The sequence below is a fragment of the Pseudorasbora parva genome, chromosome 11 (assembly GCF_024679245.1).
Source record: "Pseudorasbora parva isolate DD20220531a chromosome 11, ASM2467924v1, whole genome shotgun sequence".
Taxonomy (NCBI): domain Eukaryota; kingdom Metazoa; phylum Chordata; class Actinopteri; order Cypriniformes; family Gobionidae; genus Pseudorasbora; species Pseudorasbora parva.
The window spans coordinates 19,574,415-19,594,359 of record NC_090182.1 but is presented as its reverse complement, the minus strand read 5'-3'; the positions used below and the strand labels follow the sequence as shown (position 1 = coordinate 19,594,359).

General features: G+C 41.1%; 1 protein-coding gene across 1 annotated transcript in view; it reads right to left on the bottom strand.

The window, feature by feature from the left end:
- fgfrl1b (fibroblast growth factor receptor like 1b) overlaps positions 1 to 16,993 on the bottom strand; it is a 50,403-nt gene extending 33,410 nt beyond the window's left edge. Inside the window, exons 1-2 of the mRNA XM_067457322.1 lie at positions 16,767 to 16,993; positions 16,461 to 16,550 (exon numbers count right to left, since the gene is read on the bottom strand). Of these exons, the coding sequence (XP_067313423.1) occupies positions 16,461 to 16,533 (73 nt within the window). The 5' untranslated portion in view covers positions 16,534 to 16,550; positions 16,767 to 16,993. The remainder of the gene's footprint in view (positions 1 to 16,460; positions 16,551 to 16,766) is intronic.
- Between the last annotated feature and the right edge of the window lie 2,952 nt (positions 16,994 to 19,945).

Sequence of the window (19,945 nt, the reverse complement as noted above, 5' to 3'; positions counted from 1 at the left end):
TCAATCTCCCATTCAGTCTGTCTCAGAGTTGCCCTCTCCCACCTGTGCAAACACTCCAACTCGGTTTGTCACAGGTACATAGACAAGCAGGGGATGAAATACGGTTGAACTCTGAGAACTATTCAAGCACTGAAACTTTTAACAGATTATAAAAAATAAGTTCAAAGGCTTGGCATGCTTCCTTTGTGTTTTAATACCTCCTCTATAAATACCGACACTCAAAGAGCCGCGTCGACGCAATACAGCGCCGACAAATGCAGCTCATTAGCTGCTTTGTTTACGTAAACTGACTTTTCACCCACAAAACCGACGGCATTTGTGATGTGAGCGCACATTTAACATAGATCACAAACTACAAAGAAAAGCCCTCAGACCTCAGAGGAGAATAATGGGCTAATGGTTCTGGTTTTCATCTGGGATTAAAATATGGGGTAAAATACAGCATTAGTTCTTGCCAGACTGGGTTCATGCTGTCCTGACATTAATATTCTAGCGTGTGCATGTGTGTTTGGAATCACTGCAGGACCTAATATTATAAACATCATGTTCAAATTTAACAACTGCACTATTTCCCATTGAAATGTGCTGGTAAACTTGCTCAGCATTTACAATGCCAAGGAACACACGCACATGTGTGCACACACGCAAATAGAGGTATCTGCTTAATAATTATTTTAAAACTCAACTGCCACATAGGTACACTTAAACAACTCTCACTTCCTGTGGCAAGACAAACTTCAGCAAGAAAAATGTGTTAATAGTGAAATCACCGCCGTCAACATCATAATTATCTCTGAATCCCGGCCAAATTACAAACACATGTAAACATGCATGCTAACACACAAATGTGACAATGTTCCTCTCAAAAGCATAATTCTGTGAACTGACATTTCCAGATAGATCTCTTCAACAAGAGTGGTGCATTTAGTTGATACAGTTTGCAGCTCTTTTAGACAGACAGGCAGACAATAACTCTGTCTACAGTGCATGCAGTCAGACAGGCAGATAAGAACAGCTCTGGTTACAGCTGTTTGTATCCTTAGGCATTTTCAACTCTGTGCCAGGTACATAATTTCTCTAACACAGAATACATTAGATGCAGAGCACAATAATAAGTGTAGCCCATTGAAACTGCATACATTTGCAGCTCCTATTATATGTAAAGTTCTTCACAGCTCTTTTCATACAATAAATATGCTCCAAAAACAACAAAAAAGAAAAAAACACACCATAACATCATTATGGCATAAAAATGGTATAACAAATAAGTAATCTATATTCCATATCTTCTAAAAAAGTCACACATTATATGTGTGTGAAAAGCAGACCCAGCGTCCCAGGTGGGGAAATGTAGAAAAACCTTGGATTGATGGCCTGCCCTTAAATTTTATTTATGTAATTTTAATATTCACACATTTAAATTACAAGGCCCATAATAACCAGATATGATATTTGGTTTACAAGAATTTAACTTTGCTATCTATTAAGTTATTAAACTTATCTATTATCTATAAGTTTTATATTATGAATATTATGGTGTTACTTATGACTGTTATGTTGCTTTTGGTCAATTATTTTGTGCTTGCTAAATGTTTCTCTTTTTTTTAACAACATGAAGGAAATTACTAAATTTTACATTTCGGGTGAGATATCACACTTTAAAAGGTACATTATGTAACTTTTTTTTTGTTTAAAATAAATCAAATTTAAATAATGGATCAATCCATCATCAATATCTCTATCTTCCAAAATGTCTTACTATGATTCACTAAGCCTATTATTAAGTGACAGTATGGTTTTAGCCGGAAAATTCTGTACGTCACTTGCCTGTGTGTCTCTTGTTATATCCGTATATAGAGAAACATTGCTCTGGCTACTTTGATGCATTTATGTTGTGGGAGTGGCATAGGTTGTCACAAGGAGTGGGAAAGGTTGACAGAGCACACTAAAATGCAACACTCACAGAGCTCGTAACAAAACAAGAATCAACATGGCTTTGGCTTTTCAGACATGGCGAGACCTATAACCGCAACGCAGAGCCAAAAGAACAACCAAAACAATGTTCTTCCACTTTGGAAATGTATGCAGCGCACCTTTAAATATTAGCAGAATATAAAATAAGTTCGATACCATTTTTAATGATGTTGTTAATGTAAAATACTAAATTAAATACTTTATGTAAATGTATGCATTTTTGCAGTCTAGTTAAATAAACTAAATCAAAACAATACATTACGCTATATAATTATATGAATTATACACATGAATATATATTTAAATTATTTAATAAAAAATACTACTGAGAAAAAACTAGCATGCACTGAAAAAATATTCTAGCTGTTTGCTCAGTTTATTTAAATACAATAAGCTGAAAAACACAAATCTTAAGTTTTTTATTTAATTGCCATTTGCACATATTAAATGAAATACAATTTGTAAAATATTAAGTTAACCTAAACCGTTTGTGTTAAGACTGATTGAAACTGGGCAGTGTATTTCTAGTTCCCAGCATGCTTTGCATAGAGCTGGATCAGGAGAGTAAATGTTGAAATGAACTGGTGTTTAATGTGTTTTTGTAAATGGGTTAACCTGTTAAAGTTTGATGTTCTATTTGACATTTAAAAGTCATTTTGTGTGGATTTTTGAGGTTACCATTAAGCTGAAGTCTAGACCTTTTGGTTAGGCTGTGGGTGCTATGTGAACTATATGCTGTTCTCCATGAGATGTAACTGTGCTAATGCCAGTGATGAGAAGTTAAAAAAGTTACATATGCATGTGAACAAGTGTTGCTTTGACACTTGGTTTTTATAGAAATAAATAAATAAAAATAGTTTGACACAGTTTCCACAGTGTACACTGTAAAAAATTAAGGTTGTACGACAACAAAAAATCTTAGTACCAATTTCCACTAGCTTTTTTTTGTTGACTCAGCTTTTGTAAATGACTAAGTTGTCTTTGATATACATTTTTTTGTTTTGTCAACTTTAAATTATTTGTTTTCTGGAGATATGCAACTATTCTATAGCAAATTTGTTTGTAGTTGAGGCAATTCAAGAAATGTTCTCCATTAGAAAGGTTTAGATGTTGATTTTTAAATTGAAAATCATTTGGTCATCACTATTTTGGTGATGAGTGTTTCCTTTGGTTGGGCAGTTAGCCTCATTGTGTGAGTTTGTTGCCTTTGTTACCGTGTTTAACAAAAAAAAAAAAAAGCATAATATTTGCTAAGAAAGAAACCAAGATGATCAAGTTTTCAACCAAAACTCTAATAAATCAATAATATTATTTTGGACCAATATTTTACCAGCAAAACTTTATGCACATTACAGGGGGAAAGTGTTTTGCCACACACTGACATCAAGAGTCAGCATGTGAATCTCAACAATGGTGACATGCTTCATGCCGCAATGCATGCTGGGAGCCAATGTGGTATTAAAATGATGGCTCCCAGCATGAAACATGTCACCATTGTTGAGATTCATATGCTGATTCTTGATGACTGTGTGTGTGTCTAAAGATATATAGGAAGGGCAACATGTTTTGACTAAATTGATTTAATTTCATACAACAAGATTACAACAAATAATGTCAAACCAATGCAATTTAGTTTGAAAAAAAGTTTGTTCAACAGCTTTTTGTTGTTGTTGTTGAGTGTGACTGTGATTCAACAGCTCAACCAAGAATCTGTAAAAAAGAAAGAAAAAAAGGAGAACAAGATAGGAACAATTAAGTGTCACCCCAAAGACCATCTTGTGTGTAAAAACATTATTTAAAGAATATAGTTATACAGGTTTGGAACAACATGAAGGTATGGGACAAAATGTTAATTTTCGGTGAACTATCACACCTAAATATGCTATAAAAATGTTGAACAGAGTTGAGAATAATACACTCTTACTTGTATTATAGCTGATAGATAAATCAAATTAACCAAAAATGTCATAAGCAAACATAAGTTGTAGGGGATATGTATAACTTTGCAATTTACTCTCCAATATAATATAGGCAGATACCTACTAATCATTCAAAGCTTAGTTTATTATGAAGCAGCCAATGCTTTTCCATTGCATTTAGCTTCTCTCTAACTTGGCCAAAGCGGACAGAGACTGACGCCTGCATTACTGTTGTCCTGCCGAGGCAGATCACAGGCACAGCATGGCTCCAACAGAGCTGCTCCATTATCATTTGTTTGATAAGCGGGGCCTGCCTGCTGAGCTGCATTATCTGTCTAATAAACCCAGAGATCCTGACACCTGCTGAGAAGCCAGCTGAAGGGAGCACTGCATAACTGAAGCCTGTTTTCCCTGTTCTTATCAAAGCTATTTCTACTTTAAAAGGTAGATCATTGAGGTAAATGGAGCATGAGGGACAACATCTCCTGCTTACAACCCAGAATCTGGAACTGATTTAAATATCTGAGGGGAGGAAAAAAAGAAACCCTTAAAAGAAAGAGTGAAAGTCTTTTCCTGTGGCTGCAAATAAAAAATATACCACGTTTTACCGTATCTGTCCTCTTTAAAGAGCATAACCCAGGCCTTTGATACATATGCCACTCTAAACAGCTGGCAACTGCCATGACTGTTGGATACACATTTATGTCTTTCATTAAACTCTACAACCGTTAGAGTGCATAAATCACAGAGCTGTATTTATTAGCATAGATACGGTTTGTTTCGCTTCAACTTCAAGTACACACTCTGTAGCAGCAATCATCTGCCAGATCAACATAAAAAAATAAAACTGCACTGCTCATAACAGCCAGGCGTGGTGCCACAGGAACCCAAACTTTTTCTTGGGAGAAAGCAGTCAGCTTCTTTTCACCAGCAAGAAAGTTGGTGAGAAACAGGAAATGCTTGACCACACGAGAGAACAGGGAAGCAAGAGCATTTCTTGAACCGCTGTGTTCACACTTTGTCTGAGACGACTGGCGTGTTTATGTTTGTAAGGGTTGCTGGAGGAGTGTCATGCTAGGGCTGGGCGATATAAGTAGTTTAAGTGTTTCATATCGGTCGATATCCAAAAATATTTATATTTTTATGACCAGGAGAAAAATACATTACATTTAAACATTTTTATTTTAAACTTAAGCTTCCTCTGATTAAAATACCCTCAGTTATAAAGACAGAAATGTCAACCCAACCATGGAAAATTCAAATAATTTAAAGGTGCCCTAGAATTTGAAACAATATGTTAAATTGTTATCTGATATCTATATAGAGGGTAAGTGGCTTATTTAAGGTCAAAAATTGTCCAGATACATTTTTACAGGTCCACTGACAACACTATAAACTGTCCCAAGGATGTAATGCTCTGTTCCCTTTCGGGGAACTCGAGCTGCGTCGAAACGCTGTGAGAACGCCTCTGCGTTAATGCGTCGTGAAGCGCCTGTAGAACCATTCCATCGGAAAAAAGATCGATCGTCGGCGTGATGACGTCATCGACCGGAAGCTATAAAACGTCCGTGAAAACAAACAGGAACTAGCTTCTGAGCCTTCAGCAAGCGATCTGTGTGAACCTGTCTGTCTATTTGGTGTTTTTGTCTGTCTATTATCAGAGATTTTCCACCCTTTTTGTTAAATATTTCATATATTAACAGAGAAAAGAGAAAATAAAATAGATAGAAATGGCGAGTGAGAGCAGCAATTTCAGAAAGTGTGTTCCTCCCTGCCCACGCTACATCACGGGCGGGGACACACATCTTCTCTGTGTTGCATGCTTGGGAGCGCAGCATGCCCAGGCAGCCCTCGAGGGGGCTGCTTGTGAGCACTGTGAGCGTTTACCATTAAGAACGCTGCGCTCCCGCCGGGCACTCTTCGAGGAGGGTGCCTCGGCTCGTGTTCCCCGCGGCTCTGGTCCCGCTTCCGCCGAGGCGGAGCGAAGGCTGCAGTCGTGGGGATCACAACTGGATGTTGCAGAGGGGTTAGAGACGGGCGCTGCCTTATCTCTGCCCTCACCTGCTCCATCCAGCGGCTCTTCTCGGGGCATGGAAGCACGCATGGCGGTTTCTTCCCCCCCGAGAGAGTCGCCGGTACTTCATCTGTCCAGCTCTGAGGAGGTGGACGTTGAAAGTATCGATACTGAAGATTCGCCACTTCAGTCCCCTGCTAGTGAAGAGCTAGTTGAGGTTTTGACGCGAGCAGTGGCCAGATTAAACATCGACTGGCCCACTGAAAGATCTGAGGCAGGAAGAAAACGTCATAGCAAGCTAGACGAACGCTTCCTGCCATCTCGCGGTTCAGAACCTCAGCGACGGGGCCTGCCGTTCTTCCACGACTTGCACACCGAGGTGGCAAGATCGTGGAGGAGACCGGCATCATATCGTGTCTTCAGCCCGCAGACTTCAGTCTATAGCAACATCAGCGGGCTGAGACAGTACGGTTATGGGGCGATGCCAAAGGTTGAAGAGACGCTTGCGAGCCATCTCTCACCTTCTTCGGCATCGTCCCTTAAGGCCCCGACTTTACCCACCAGACCATTGAAAACAACGTCGGCGTTGGTGGGTAAAGCGTACTCGGCAGCGGGTCAAGCGGCTGCATGCCTGCACACGATGGCTATCGTGCAGGCATACCAGGCTGACCTGCTGAGGGATCTGGACGGTAGTGATGCTGTGGGGGGAGATATTGTAGCTGAATTAAGATCTTCAGCCGATCTAGCTCTCCGGGCCACCAAGGAGACGGCCAGATGTGTTGGCCGCTCCATGGCAGCATTGGTGGCTACGGAGAGGCACCTATGGTTGAACCCCACAGATATCAAGGAGAGGGAGAAAGCCTTTCTGCTTGATGCGCCGCTTTCTCCTGGAGGCCTCTTCGGTGACGCAGTCCATACTGTCACCGAGAGGTTCCAGGAGTCGAAAAAGCAAGCTGCGGCGCTCAAGCAGTTCCTCCCTCTCCGAGTCCAGGTCCCTGGGGCTGCTGCTGATACCACCAAGCAGCCCAAACCGAGTACGAGCTCTTCACACAGGGCTTCACAGAAGCAGAGCGTCGCTGCCCGAGCTCCCCCTCAGCGTGGGGACGAGGGGCGGCGCTCTCAGACGAGGCCTTCGAGGGGCAGGGCTGATCTGCGGACAGTCCTGATCGCCAAGAAGGCCTCGTCGAAGCGTTCCTGACGCCAGAAGCGTCAGGACGCTGAGGGTGGTTCCCCCCGTAGGGAAACGGTGTTTACCCCTGCTAACGGTACCCGTTTCCCTACGGCACCCTCGGGGGGCCGCGCTGCCAACCCCGCCGCAATGCCGGGGCGCAGTCGGTCTCCGCGGGCCACCCGAGGGTGGTCCGCACCCCCTTCGGGGGGCCCCCGAGCAGTCAAGTCAGTCGTTCCCTGCCGGTCCGCCGCTTCAGGGCACTGTGCTTGTTGCTCAAAATACACCAGAGGCCAGCCTCGAGAGGCTGGTTCCCTTAGTAGATTTTCTAGACGAGTGGAAACGTCTATCAAACATATCTCGTTGGGTCCTGCAGATAATAGAAAGGGGGTACGCTATTCAATTCAGAAGTTGGCCACCCCCTTTCTGCGGTGTCCTACCTACAAAGGTGGGCCCGGAGCAGGCTCTGGTAATGGCACAGGAAGTAGAGACACTCCTGCAAAAAGGGGCTATAGAGAGGGTTCCCCCTCCCAGCAGGGAGTCTGGCTTTTACAGCCGTTACTTCATCGTGCCCAAGAAGGATGGGGGCTTACGCCCGATATTAGATCTGCGGCTATTGAATCGCTCGGTGGCCAAGCTCAAATTCAAGATGCTTACACTCAGACAGATTGTAGCGCAGGTCAAATCGGAGGATTGGTTTGTCACCATAGACCTCAAAGATGCGTATTTTCATGTCTCCATCCTTCCACATCACAGGAAGTTCCTGAGGTTTGCCTTCGGGGGAGAGGCATACCAATATCGTGTACTTCCCTTCGGTCTAGCACTGTCACCCCGCACGTTCACCAAGTGTGTGGATGCAGCTCTGGCGCCGCTGCGTCTACAGGGCATCCGCATACTGAACTATATCGACGACTGGCTGATTCTAGCGAATACAGAGCAGATGGCGGTTCAGCATCGAGATGCTGTTCTCGCCCACATGTCGAAGCTGGGGTTGAGGCTGAACGCCAAGAAGAGTTTGCTTTCTCCGGCTCAGAGAACCACTTTTCTAGGTGTGAACTGGGACTCGGTAATTATGCGGGCGCAATTATCGCCAACACGCATAGCATCGATCCTGGCAGCCGCCAAAGAACAGAAGCTAGGCCGAGCCGTCACTGTGAAACAGTTCCAGAAACTGTTAGGTCTCATGGCAGCAGCGTCCAACGTGATACCTTTTGGCCTACTGTACATGAGGCCACTGCAGTGGTGGCTCAAAACAAAAGGGTTCTCCCCGAGGGGAAATCCGCTCCGCACGATCAAAGTCACGCGGCGATGCCTACGTGCTCTGGTCATGTGGAAAAACCCGGGGTTTCTATCCCAGGGTCCCGTGTTGGGGGCTCATGTTCGTCGCGTAACGCTAACGACAGACGCCTCTCTCACGGGCTGGGGGGCGACCATGAGTGGTCGCTCGTCCCAGGGTCTATGGCAGGAACATCAGCGGCACTGGCACATAAATCGGCTAGAGATGCTCGCAGTGTTTCTTGCATTGAAACAGTTCCTGCCCGACCTCAGGGGCCACCATGTACTAGTCAGAACAGACAACACGTCCGTGGTGGCCTATATAAACCACCAGGGGGGTCTGAAGTCTCGTCCGTTGGACAAATTGGCACATCGGATCCTCCTGTGGGCCCAAGGGAAATTGCTGTCAATCAGGGCAGTATATATCCCGGGGGCCCTGAATCAGGAAGCAGACAGCCTGTCGAGACAGGGGCCGAGGCCCGGGGAATGGAGACTCCACCCAGAGGTGGTGGAGCTCCTCTGGAAGGTTTATGGGAAAGCAGAGATAGACCTGTTCGCTTCGGCGGAGAATTCTCACTGCCCGCAGTGGTTTTCTCTGACCCATCCGGCCCCTCTGGGGCTGGATGCCATGGTACAGGAGTGGCCGAGGCTGCCTCTGTACGCCTTCCCCCCGATTGTCCTGCTTCCAGGAGTTCTGGAGAGGGTACGCCGGGACGGGGCCCAGGTACTTCTAGTGGCTCCGAACTGGCCGACCCGAGTATGGTTTTCGGACCTGATATCTCTCCTGGAAGGCTCTCCGATGGAGATTCCGACCAGGAGGGATCTACTCTCTCAGGCGGGCGGGAGATTCCTGCACCCACGCCCAGAGATGTGGAAACTGTGGGCCTGGCCTCTGAGGGGGCTAGGCTCATAGAGGAAGGTCTATCGGCCGAGGTCGTAGAGACCATCCTACACTCCAGAGCTCCGTCCACAAGGAAGCTGTACGCTTTGAAATGGAGACTTTTCTCAGCATGGTGCAGAGAACGCCAGTGGGACCCAGTTAACTGCCCGGTTGGTACAGTGCTGGAGTTCCTGCAGGAGAGGTTCTCGGCAGGGTTGACCCCCTCCACACTTAAGGTGTACGTGGCGGCCTTGGGTGCCTTCCACGTCCCTTGCAGTGGAGTGTCTTTGGGAAGACACCCTCTAATTACACGCTTCCTTCGTGGCACTTTAAGGTTGAGGCCAGTTATGCACTCGAGGGTCCCGGCATGGGACTTGGCCATTGTTCTGAGGGGCTTGTCCGGACCTCCGTTCGAACCTCTGGAGGAGGTTTCGGATAAGTTCCTCACCCTAAAAACCATCTTCCTTTTGGCCATTTCATCTCTTAAAAGGATAGGAGATATTCAGTCCCTGTCAGTAGGGCCCTCATGTCTAGAGTTTGCGCCTGGGATGGTGAAAGCATTTCTACATCCCAGGCCGGGTTATGTCCCCAAGGTTCCTACGAGCCCACGGGGCCCCATCACTCTACAAGCCTTCTGTCCTCCTCCATTTATGACGTCAGACCAGGAAAGGTTAAATCTGCTGTGTCCTGTGAGGGCACTGGATACTTATGTCCACAGAGCTGCCCTGTGGAGAAAATCCGAACAATTGTTTGTTTGCTTTGGACCCCCTAAGAAGGGGGCCCCAGTATCCAAGCAGAGGATGAGCAAGTGGGTGGTCGAGGCCATCTCACTTGCTTATGAAGCTACCGGGCAGCCATCTCCACTGGCTGTCCGGGCACACTCAACCAGGGGTATGGCTGCTTCTAAAGCACTCTTGTCGGGGGCTTCCCTCCACGATATCTGCAACGCGGCCGGTTGGTCGTCTCCTTCTACCTTTGTCAGGTTCTATGAACTAGACCTGGCATCTACAGTAGGGGCACAGGTACTCTCGTAACCGTGTGCGCTTCGGCTTCACACATACGAGACACTTGGTCCTATGGCGATGTGGGTATAAGCGTTCTCACAGCGTTTCGACGCAGCTCGAGTTCCCCGAAAGGGAACGTCTCAGGTTACGTATGTAACCCTAGTTCCCTGAGGGAACGAGACGCTGCATCGCTCTGCCATACTCCCGGCGTGTCCGTGATCACTTACTTCAGGCTTTATCAGAAGTTAGTTCCTGTTTGTTTTCACGGACGTTTTATAGCTTCCGGTCGATGACGTCATCACGCCGACGATCGATCTTTTTTCCGATGGAATGGTTCTACAGGCGCTTCACGACGCATTAACGCAGAGGCGTTCTCACAGCGTTTCAACGCAGCGTCTCGTTCCCTCAGGGAACTAGGGTTACATATGTAACCTGAGACGTTTTTGCCTTATTTGGAAGAGTCATGAATATTAATGTTGAGCTCTGCTCTGATTGGCTTATTTCAGCAGCACACAGCAGTTCAGTTGTTCAGCGAAGTGGCTCGTGAGTCCTGACCATCCTGACAGAACACAGGCTGGCTGAATGAGACTTTAAGCATAACATCTCAAATGGAGATTGCTACAATGCAGCCAACTTGTTTATTTCAGATCATCCGCTCGCGTGGTTGCCAGATTGTAAATGTTTAGGTAAAACATTGGATAGTATACGTGTTCTTTTTACAGAAAAGCTCTGATTGGGGGATTTAAATTACTGAACCCTGGCAACCGCAAGCACGAACGCTCTTCTTTCCCCAGACAAAACCAAAACCAGTGCTTTTTGTTCAAGGTTTTATTTTTAAAATAAATGCAGTGACTGTGATGTACTCTGAAATACAAGCATGCAAAAACATCATACTTCAGTTCTCAAAAATATAAATATATATATTTTACAAAATGAATAGAAGCCTTGTCAAATGACTATTGTTTTAACTTATATGGTGGAAAAGGTGACGTTTGCTAGAAGGATCGAGTGAACGATCTGTAAGCAACGTATCTACGGTTGTATTTTGTAGGGATGTCACAATACTCAATATAATATTGAACTGTTCGGTATTTGCGGTTCAATACGCGCTTGTATTTTATTAAAAAATACAGGTTTTGTCGGTTTTTTAAATGGTTTTGCATTTAATTAATTATTTCTATTTCTCTTAGTTTGAAATATTCCTCTCAGTTTATTTCGCCTCTGTTTGAGTGTGCCTGTGAATCTACGCGCTGATATGAGCAAATCCAATCTTATGCACTAAAGTTAGGGGGTGTTAAGACATTTTTTAAAGCCTTGCCGGTTAAACATTTAATTCGTGTTTTACATGTGCTGAGCGTGCACGCCTGTCAAACACACGTGATTACTGGAAGTAGTCTTACTGTGCTAATACTGTCAAATACACACAAGGTTAACATATATAAACACAGTCGGTTATGTCTAAAGTGAAAATAAAATTGCGTGTGTCTATATGAGATGTGAGCACGTCTTGTATTGACAGCAGCGCAGCCTAATGATTGTGAACACTGGTCCTTAAAGGGACAGCTCACCTCTAAAATTATGTAAATAAAAAAACTTAAAAGTAAAGAGAAAAATCACTCACTGCTCTTGAATAAAGTATATACAGTAGCAGTCAATCAACATATTGAAGACCATGTAGTTTTAATTTTAGCCTACATTTATTCATTCAATTTCATACTTAAATGCTGCTGTACATCTGTGCACAACTTTACTTTTTTTATTTTTATTTTTTTTATCTCACATCCCGACGAGTCTTATCTAGTATTCCCATCTGCTATTACTTCCGTCTGGTAAGGTCAAGCTAGCAAGATCATAGATATATCTCACAGAAACCGATCAGTTTGTGTCTTTAGACATCAATGTGTCGTCAGGAGCAGCAGGGTTTTTGTGCATGTTCTCTAAGCATGGGGTTTTGTTTGTTTGTTTTGTACGGTGGCTGAGACAGCTCAGCACGCAGCAAATGAAGAAAGCACCAGCAAATAAAGAAAACATCTTCATCAGTTTGACAACACGCGTGCTGCAAATGTTCACAACGCATGCAAATACAAAAACGCGCAGCAAATCCTCACAACACATGCAAATTCAAAAACGCGCTGCAAAAGTTCACAACACATTCAAATACAAAAACGCGCTGCAAATCCTCACAACACATACACATACAAAACGCACTGCAAATCCTCACAACACATGCAAATACAAAAACGCGCTGCAAATCCTCACAACACATGCAAATACAAAAACGCGCTGCAAATAACGCAGACCACAACGGAAATGTTTTAAGGGGATTCCTTTGAGTGACGAACCCCTACGGGACCTGCTTACTCGCCAGTCACTGTTGGTCACTGACCAGCTGAAAGGTGAGTTTGTTTGTTTTGTTTATTTAAACATCCTGAATGTATGATTGCATGGTCTTTTTTATACAGTGTAACAATATATTTAGGCCAACAATATCCAAACGACAAAGCAATTATACAATCATGATATAAAAGTAAACAAAAAAACCTCACCTTTCAGGTCAGTTTTTGAATTGGCCTGTGTTGTAATTTTTTTGCTGCCCGTTTTTAAATTTGCATGTGTTGTGAGGATTTGCAGCGCATTTTTGTATTTGCATGTGTTGTGAGGATTTGCAGCGCGTTTTTGTATTTGTATTTGTTGTGAACTTTTGCAGCGCACGTGTTGTCAAACTGATGAAGATGTTTTCTTTATTTGCTGGTGCTTTCTTCATTTGCAGCGTGTTGAGCTGTCTCGGCCACCGTAGTTTTGCTCTTATAGAATTGTTACCTATTCACACCATTATATGACCTACACACAGCAACAGTTGGAGTTAAAAATCTTCGTTTGTGTTCTACTGAAGAAACAAAGACACCTGCATGTTGGATGCACTGGGGGTAAGCAGATAAACATAACATTTTCTACTGGCTGTAAGCAAGAAGAAGACCACATGTCCCAAGATTCTGAGCTCAAACTTGGCGTCATCAAACTATGGCTTCGTTTTAAATAGACGCCCTCTAGCGGACGGAAAATTACATACAATTAATTCATTATAAATAATATAACAAGCAAAAAATAATACAATTATAAATATATTAATGATATTTCATAATTTTTTTTGTAAAAATTGTATAGGGTCGCTATACAGGGTGTTGTGTATGAGTGTACGTATATTTTTTCTCCACAAAAATGTTATCTTTAAATGACAGAATAAGTGCAATTAACCCTTATTCCACAAGGTGGTAATGTCTGATACACAATGATTCACTTACTGCAGGGAGAAAACGAAAGAATAAGTATTATCTGCTAAACTTGAAAGGACTCAGTAATTTACTGCAGAGCAAGTACTGAACGCAATCACATATTAGTGTTACTGTCATTTGATGGTGGATCTGGTCAAGAAGCTGTCAGAGATCAAAATAATGATTTTGAAGATGGCTGAAAATGGTTTGAAAATTAGAATATGTTTGAGACAATATGAGCAATGACAGTGATGATGGTATAAAACATCTGCTCAAACTGAACCCTTCCAAGCTCCAAAATGTAACAAACTATTTTATTTTATTCTTCTGTAATTGCTACAATATTTTCAGGAAAGTTTAATACTATTGCAACAGGTAGAGATCTATCCATCTAAGATATAGATCTGGGTTGCTAAAGACCTGAATATGTAAGATTGATCGGTGAAACAGTCATGCATAAGGGTTAAACTAAAAATATCTATAGCCATTTGAAATAAGAGGCAACCAGTGCATTTAAATCATGATCTAAACAAAGATGCTAGAAGGGCTGGGTCTCGTTCAAAAATGTTTGATATACTGATACCTTGACTTCATTACCACTTCCTGAACGATACATTTTGATACTAAATTTACCTTTCTGCTTTAACATGAATGGCACAGATTGCCATTACCTCAAAAAAACCCTTTGGTTCTATTTTTTCAGTTTGTTGACTTTTTTTTTTTTTACAGATTCAAAGACTCAGGGTACTGGGGGGGCGGAATATATGTCTCGTGCTCAAGCACACACATAAAGCTGGCCGCAAAGCACTGGCAGTAGCCTAATGTTTATAAATGTAAAAATAGCAAGGAGACATTAATTTTAATTGTTTATTAATAAACTAGTGTTTTGGTCTGCAAAGATGAATAATCTCTGCAGTAGTGAACGTGGAAAATCACCACATGGATCATAGATCAGATACAGATGGATTGAGCATGCTTACATTTTTTATGAACATATTTCATATACTCTAGTGCTCTAAACATGGACCAGCACTTATCACATGATGACAGCAGAGTTGTTGGACAAGTCAATCTGCAGTACTTCCTCTCTCAATTTGTAAAAAATTTGGTTAACACACCCAGTCATGCATGGGGAAAAAATACTGTCTAAAACTAAATTTGATCTCAAACTTTTATAAAAATAAAGTAGTATTAAAAGGTCAATGTAATCAGGAAAGACTCAAGGAAAACAAGTGTTTGTCTCACAGAGTAATGCTCTTGACACATGGTGCCAAAGACACATTGGAAACACATCCAGTAACTGTCTTGCCTTAAGCTCCAAATCGTGTTTCTCTACAACATAATAGTCACTTCACCCAACAATGAACCCTCTTAAAAGAACCAAGAGCACTTGTGTCTGACACAATCTATTAAAGAAAATTCAGAAAAGCTATTTCATAATTCTTCATTTAACATTAAAGCTTGTAGAATGCCACTGTTCTAGAAATTCCACCAACAACATACACCCCATTGATTCAACACAGCAAGAGAAGCTGTTTACACACATGCCATATAATCACACTCCTGTTTCCTCATTCCTTGATTTTAACACACAGATAGTGGGAGAACTGGGATATAGCATTCCAAGAATGGCTCTTTTTTTCAAAAAAAAAAAAAGAAGAGCAATGCAAGGACAACACGGATTGGGAACCCTTCCTCAAGAAGGGCTCATAGCACACAATGAGGGACAGAGTCAACATATGGACCAATAAACAGAGAGGACAATGGATTGTTTACTTAGTAGAGGTCAGGCTCTGACTTGTGGGTTAACCTGCCATTCTTATGGGACCAATAGTAGTAATCACCTTTAACAGAGTAAATACCAGAGTTAACTCATCCAGATGTATTATGCCAGACCCAATCATGTTGTTTCAGATTCAGTGACATAAATAAGACCATAAATTGCTAAGCCACCATAAAGGATAAGGTCTGGTTTTTCAGCATTTCCAGAGTTCTATAATTAATGAATTCATTTTAAAAGAATGTTAAACAATTATAATACAATGAAGATATAGTATAACACATATAATTGGCTTTTATTGACAAACACATTTGTTTATTTCCTCTGGGAGATAGTAAAATGTCCTTTGGGCTCACAGCAGGGTGATGACCCATGTGGAGAAGTTCCACACCTTTCTGACTCATCTCTCTGATACACAATCTCCAGCACAGTAGGAGACATTAGTTTGAGATTGAGTTATGTAAATTGCTTTTCAACTTGGCAGGGAACACTGAATTATGTACCTCTACATTTCTGTTACAGTCCAAGGAAGAGGGACCTCTTGTTTGGTCTGAGACACCCCAGTGCAGATATAGATGTAAGACTTCAAAAGAATGATTTTGTGTGTGCGTTTATTCGGCTGCGTCAGTAAACACAGCACATGTCCAGGACGTTCCCTAATGTAGTCAATAAACATATTGGGCTGCAAAAGGTCTCTTTTAAATGTCTTGACCTTTAGCAAAGAAAAATTGGTTCAGTATCACATCAATTTTTTTTTTTTGCCATGTTATAACAATTGCAACAGCGCTTCCAGTAATTTCAGCAAAAAAAATAACTGCCATACAATTCAAAGAGGCTGAAAAAGGAAAAAGTGCACTGTATTTATCCCTACATGTTATCACTTAAATTCTATAAAAAATATTAAGGCATCTTTTAAAGTGATTATGAATTCTTTTTAGTACATTTGAAACGTACAGGGCAAAATATGCACCCTTTGATGATTTGTTTTGAACACATTTTTCCTTAAAATTTAAAGCAAAGGTTAGAAAACATTCAAATAGTGTTATTTAAAATATAGGCCTACACGGAAAGATGTTATTTATGAGCCAATAATATAAATATATCATTACACTGCTAACCTTTGCTTGTATTGCCCTACTGAATGAATAAACTCGTAACAGACAACACGACTCACCTTTCGCTTCACATGACAGCGCCAAGATCAAAACCCCAGTGAGAAAAGTCAAGCTTCTTCTCTTTGGAAACATTTTATGATGACACGCCACTAAAAGAAACAATAAAAATCATAACTATGGAGTTTTACACAACATACATGCCAGCAACGCGATAAATTGAAACGCAACAGCAGCTTCATCATATTGAACGTTGGTCGCGTCGTGTCATGGCGTTCGTTTGCAAAATAAATTTGGTGTCATTAGCCTGATGAAATAAACAGCTCATCTGTAAATGCAGTGTTACTGGAATTAGCTAGGCTACTTACATGTCCGCCGAAAGGGATTTGATATTACGAATTAATCAGTTTCTTATAGAAAGATGAGACGAACACCCTTGAGCAGCAGCGGTCTTCTTTGAAATCACTTCAGATGTATTAGTATATTGTCCAGGAGAAGAAAAGTTCAGGATTAGTTAGGTTCCACTCGCCTCTTCTCTTGACATGACCCGTCAGCATCCCTGACCGTGGAGAGAACTGAAGATCTACAGCTGTGAATCACAGCAGCGCTCCTCTAAACCAACAGCTGGAGACCAGCAGAAAGTAAACACGAGCGCCTCCTGTACGCGGAGAGATACAACGCACTTCCCCTTCAACCTGAATGAAGGCCATGGCAATTACCGGTAATAACAATTAGGGAAAAAGTACATACGTTAAAACTTTCTAGAGGATGCAACAGCTTTCTAAGTTTTACCAAATAATGTATAGCCTAATAAAAACATTAACTAAGTTAATTCAATTTAATTATCAATGAAAAAAGTATTCACATCTGTGTTTTTTCTCTCTCCCTAAATTAATCTGACTTTTGAACGAATTGGATGAATGAATGACTTAAAGGTAGGGTAGATGGGAATGATCTAAACACTTTTGTCCAATTTTTTTTAACTTTCTTTATATGGCAATGCATAATTAAAATGTAAGTACTCTGAAAAATCAACGGACTCTAGACTTTTTAATCTGCAATAAACACCACTCATTATTTTCGTTAGGGGACGAAACAAATCATTGGCTTGGGCGACTATCACTCTCTCTCGCTACCATGGCAACCACCCCTTTCGCTACAGGTTCTGCCCACACATGCCTGCACCCCTAGGAAGAGCAAAAGCATTCAAAATGCAAGGTGCTGGGGTTTGCAGTCAGCGAAGGCAAACAATGCAAAAAAAAAAAAAAAAAGTAAGACAGTAGGCCTACATGTAAAGGCAATGCACAAAAAGTCTTTGGATAAACAAAGAAATCAAACGTGAGTAAATATCAGCGTGGCTTTCCAAAGATGTCGAGAACTGAGGGACCTCAAGGGGCTGAAAAACGACTCGTTGCTGGCTATATTTCTGCTGGACAGGTAATCTTTCATTTTGATTATAAATTTTTTCGGTTTATGTTTTCATGAAGCATGTATCACTAGCACAATATAACATAACATATAGCATAAAGTTACAATATTATACACTTAGCCATTAGTAGAGATGATAATCAATATGTTTAGCTCAAGTTGATCGCTGTCGTGTTGAATTTCGCAAAATGTAACTTTAGATAACAAAATGCTTGTGTAAAAGCTAGTACTGCAGGAACTTTTTTTAGAACTAAGTTAGCTTTAGCTACTACTAATCAACAATGCTTTCATCATGGAAACTCTTACATGCAAAACACAGTATATGTTATGAATCTTACACGAAATTCATCTTCATCACAGTTAGGCCTGTCGCAATAGTCGATAAATCAATTTAATCGTACGATAAAAAAAATTGAGCTCGATAATTTTTCCGGACGCGATAATTGCCATTTGCATGCTTTATGTTTTCCTCGTCTCTCTCGTTGACGGTGCGCGCCTCGTCCGTTTGGGGAGGTGTTTATACTCGATGCGCAGACCGTGTGCGGCGTGATGAGACGTCATTCTCGGCCAGCAGATTCGTTGGCTTTTTTTGCCAAATAAATGGAAAGCATGTCATCAATGTCTTCTCTCTTGCTGTATCAAAATATCACTTTCCTCAGAGATGGTCAAGTTCAGTTTGTGCATGATTAGGCTATGATATCAAATTTGTTTTTTACTGTATCCTAAATTGTGGATAATTAATATATCATATGCTGAAGTATTTCTGGATTAAAAGAAAAAAAAACAACAAGAACCATACAGAACGGAAAACCGTGAGCCTAAAACCGTGATACAAACCGAACCGTGGATTTTGTGAAACATGCCGCCCCTAATATGCACCTAAAACACAATCATCCGTTGCAGTTTTCATCCATTTTATTTATTGTTTTTGGTACTTATTTAGATGCGTTTTATTAAACAGACTGAGAGTCCATGCTTTTATTGTTTTTGGTTGTTTTGTTCATTTATTGTGGTTATTTAAAATGTTTTCCATTTTTTGTGTTAAATAGTCTTTAGAAATTAAAGTTGATTGATCTTTGGAAAGGTGTACCTGCATTTTTATGCCATTATCATTATTTTAGATGAAAATGGTCTCAGAACGACAATATTATCGTTTATCGCAATCATTTCTTGGCAAATTTATCGTCCAGCAAAATGTGTTATCGTGACAGGCCTAATCACACTATAACTGATGTTATTGGAAAAAAAAAATGTATCAATGCTACCCGTTTTTAGCTTTGCCTTATAAATATAACTAGCTCGCTACCGAATTAAACAAATATATATTTTAAACTTTACCAGTATCGGTATTCTAGCTTGATAGTGAGTACTTAAAGACATCTTATTTGTTTATATCCATACTGATAAAGTTAGATGTTTTATTACATGTGATTCTGACATGATGCCACTACATGAACACCGCTCGTCTCAGGTAAATGATGCGACTTCAAGCTGAGCGGCCGGTGAGCCGCGTTCATGTATTTTGGGGACGTGGCTTTGGAAAGAGCCCAGAAGGGAGAAGGTGGAGTGAATGGAAATAATGAGCTGTCTTTAAGGAGAGGTCTACAGACACTCAAATTTTATACTTTCTTTTTTATAGAGTACTTACATTTTAATTATGTATTGATATATAAAGAACGTTTAAACAAATTTGGAGAAAAAAAAAGTTTTTTTAACCAATTCCTACCTACCCTACCTTTAAGTGGTTTACTCATTAAAACAGTAAATCACTGCCGCCAACTGACGGTTTCAATACTTAATATCTTTCTTTTTTATAATCTCTACTATTTTAGAATTTTATGAATGATTATATACAAATTTCATAACCTTATGAGGTGTAATCATAATGACTGTTCTGTGCCTTTGAGTAAGTGGTGTATCTAAATTTCATGTTTACATTTGTTTAAGATCCAATGTGTTTCCCTTTTAAAATATGCATTAAGGTTGCTAAATGTTGTCTTTCATATTATGCTGAATTTGTTATCAGATAGATAGATAGATAGATAGATAGATAGATAGATAGATAGATAGATAGATAGATAGATAGATAGATAGATAGATAGATAGATAGATAGATAGA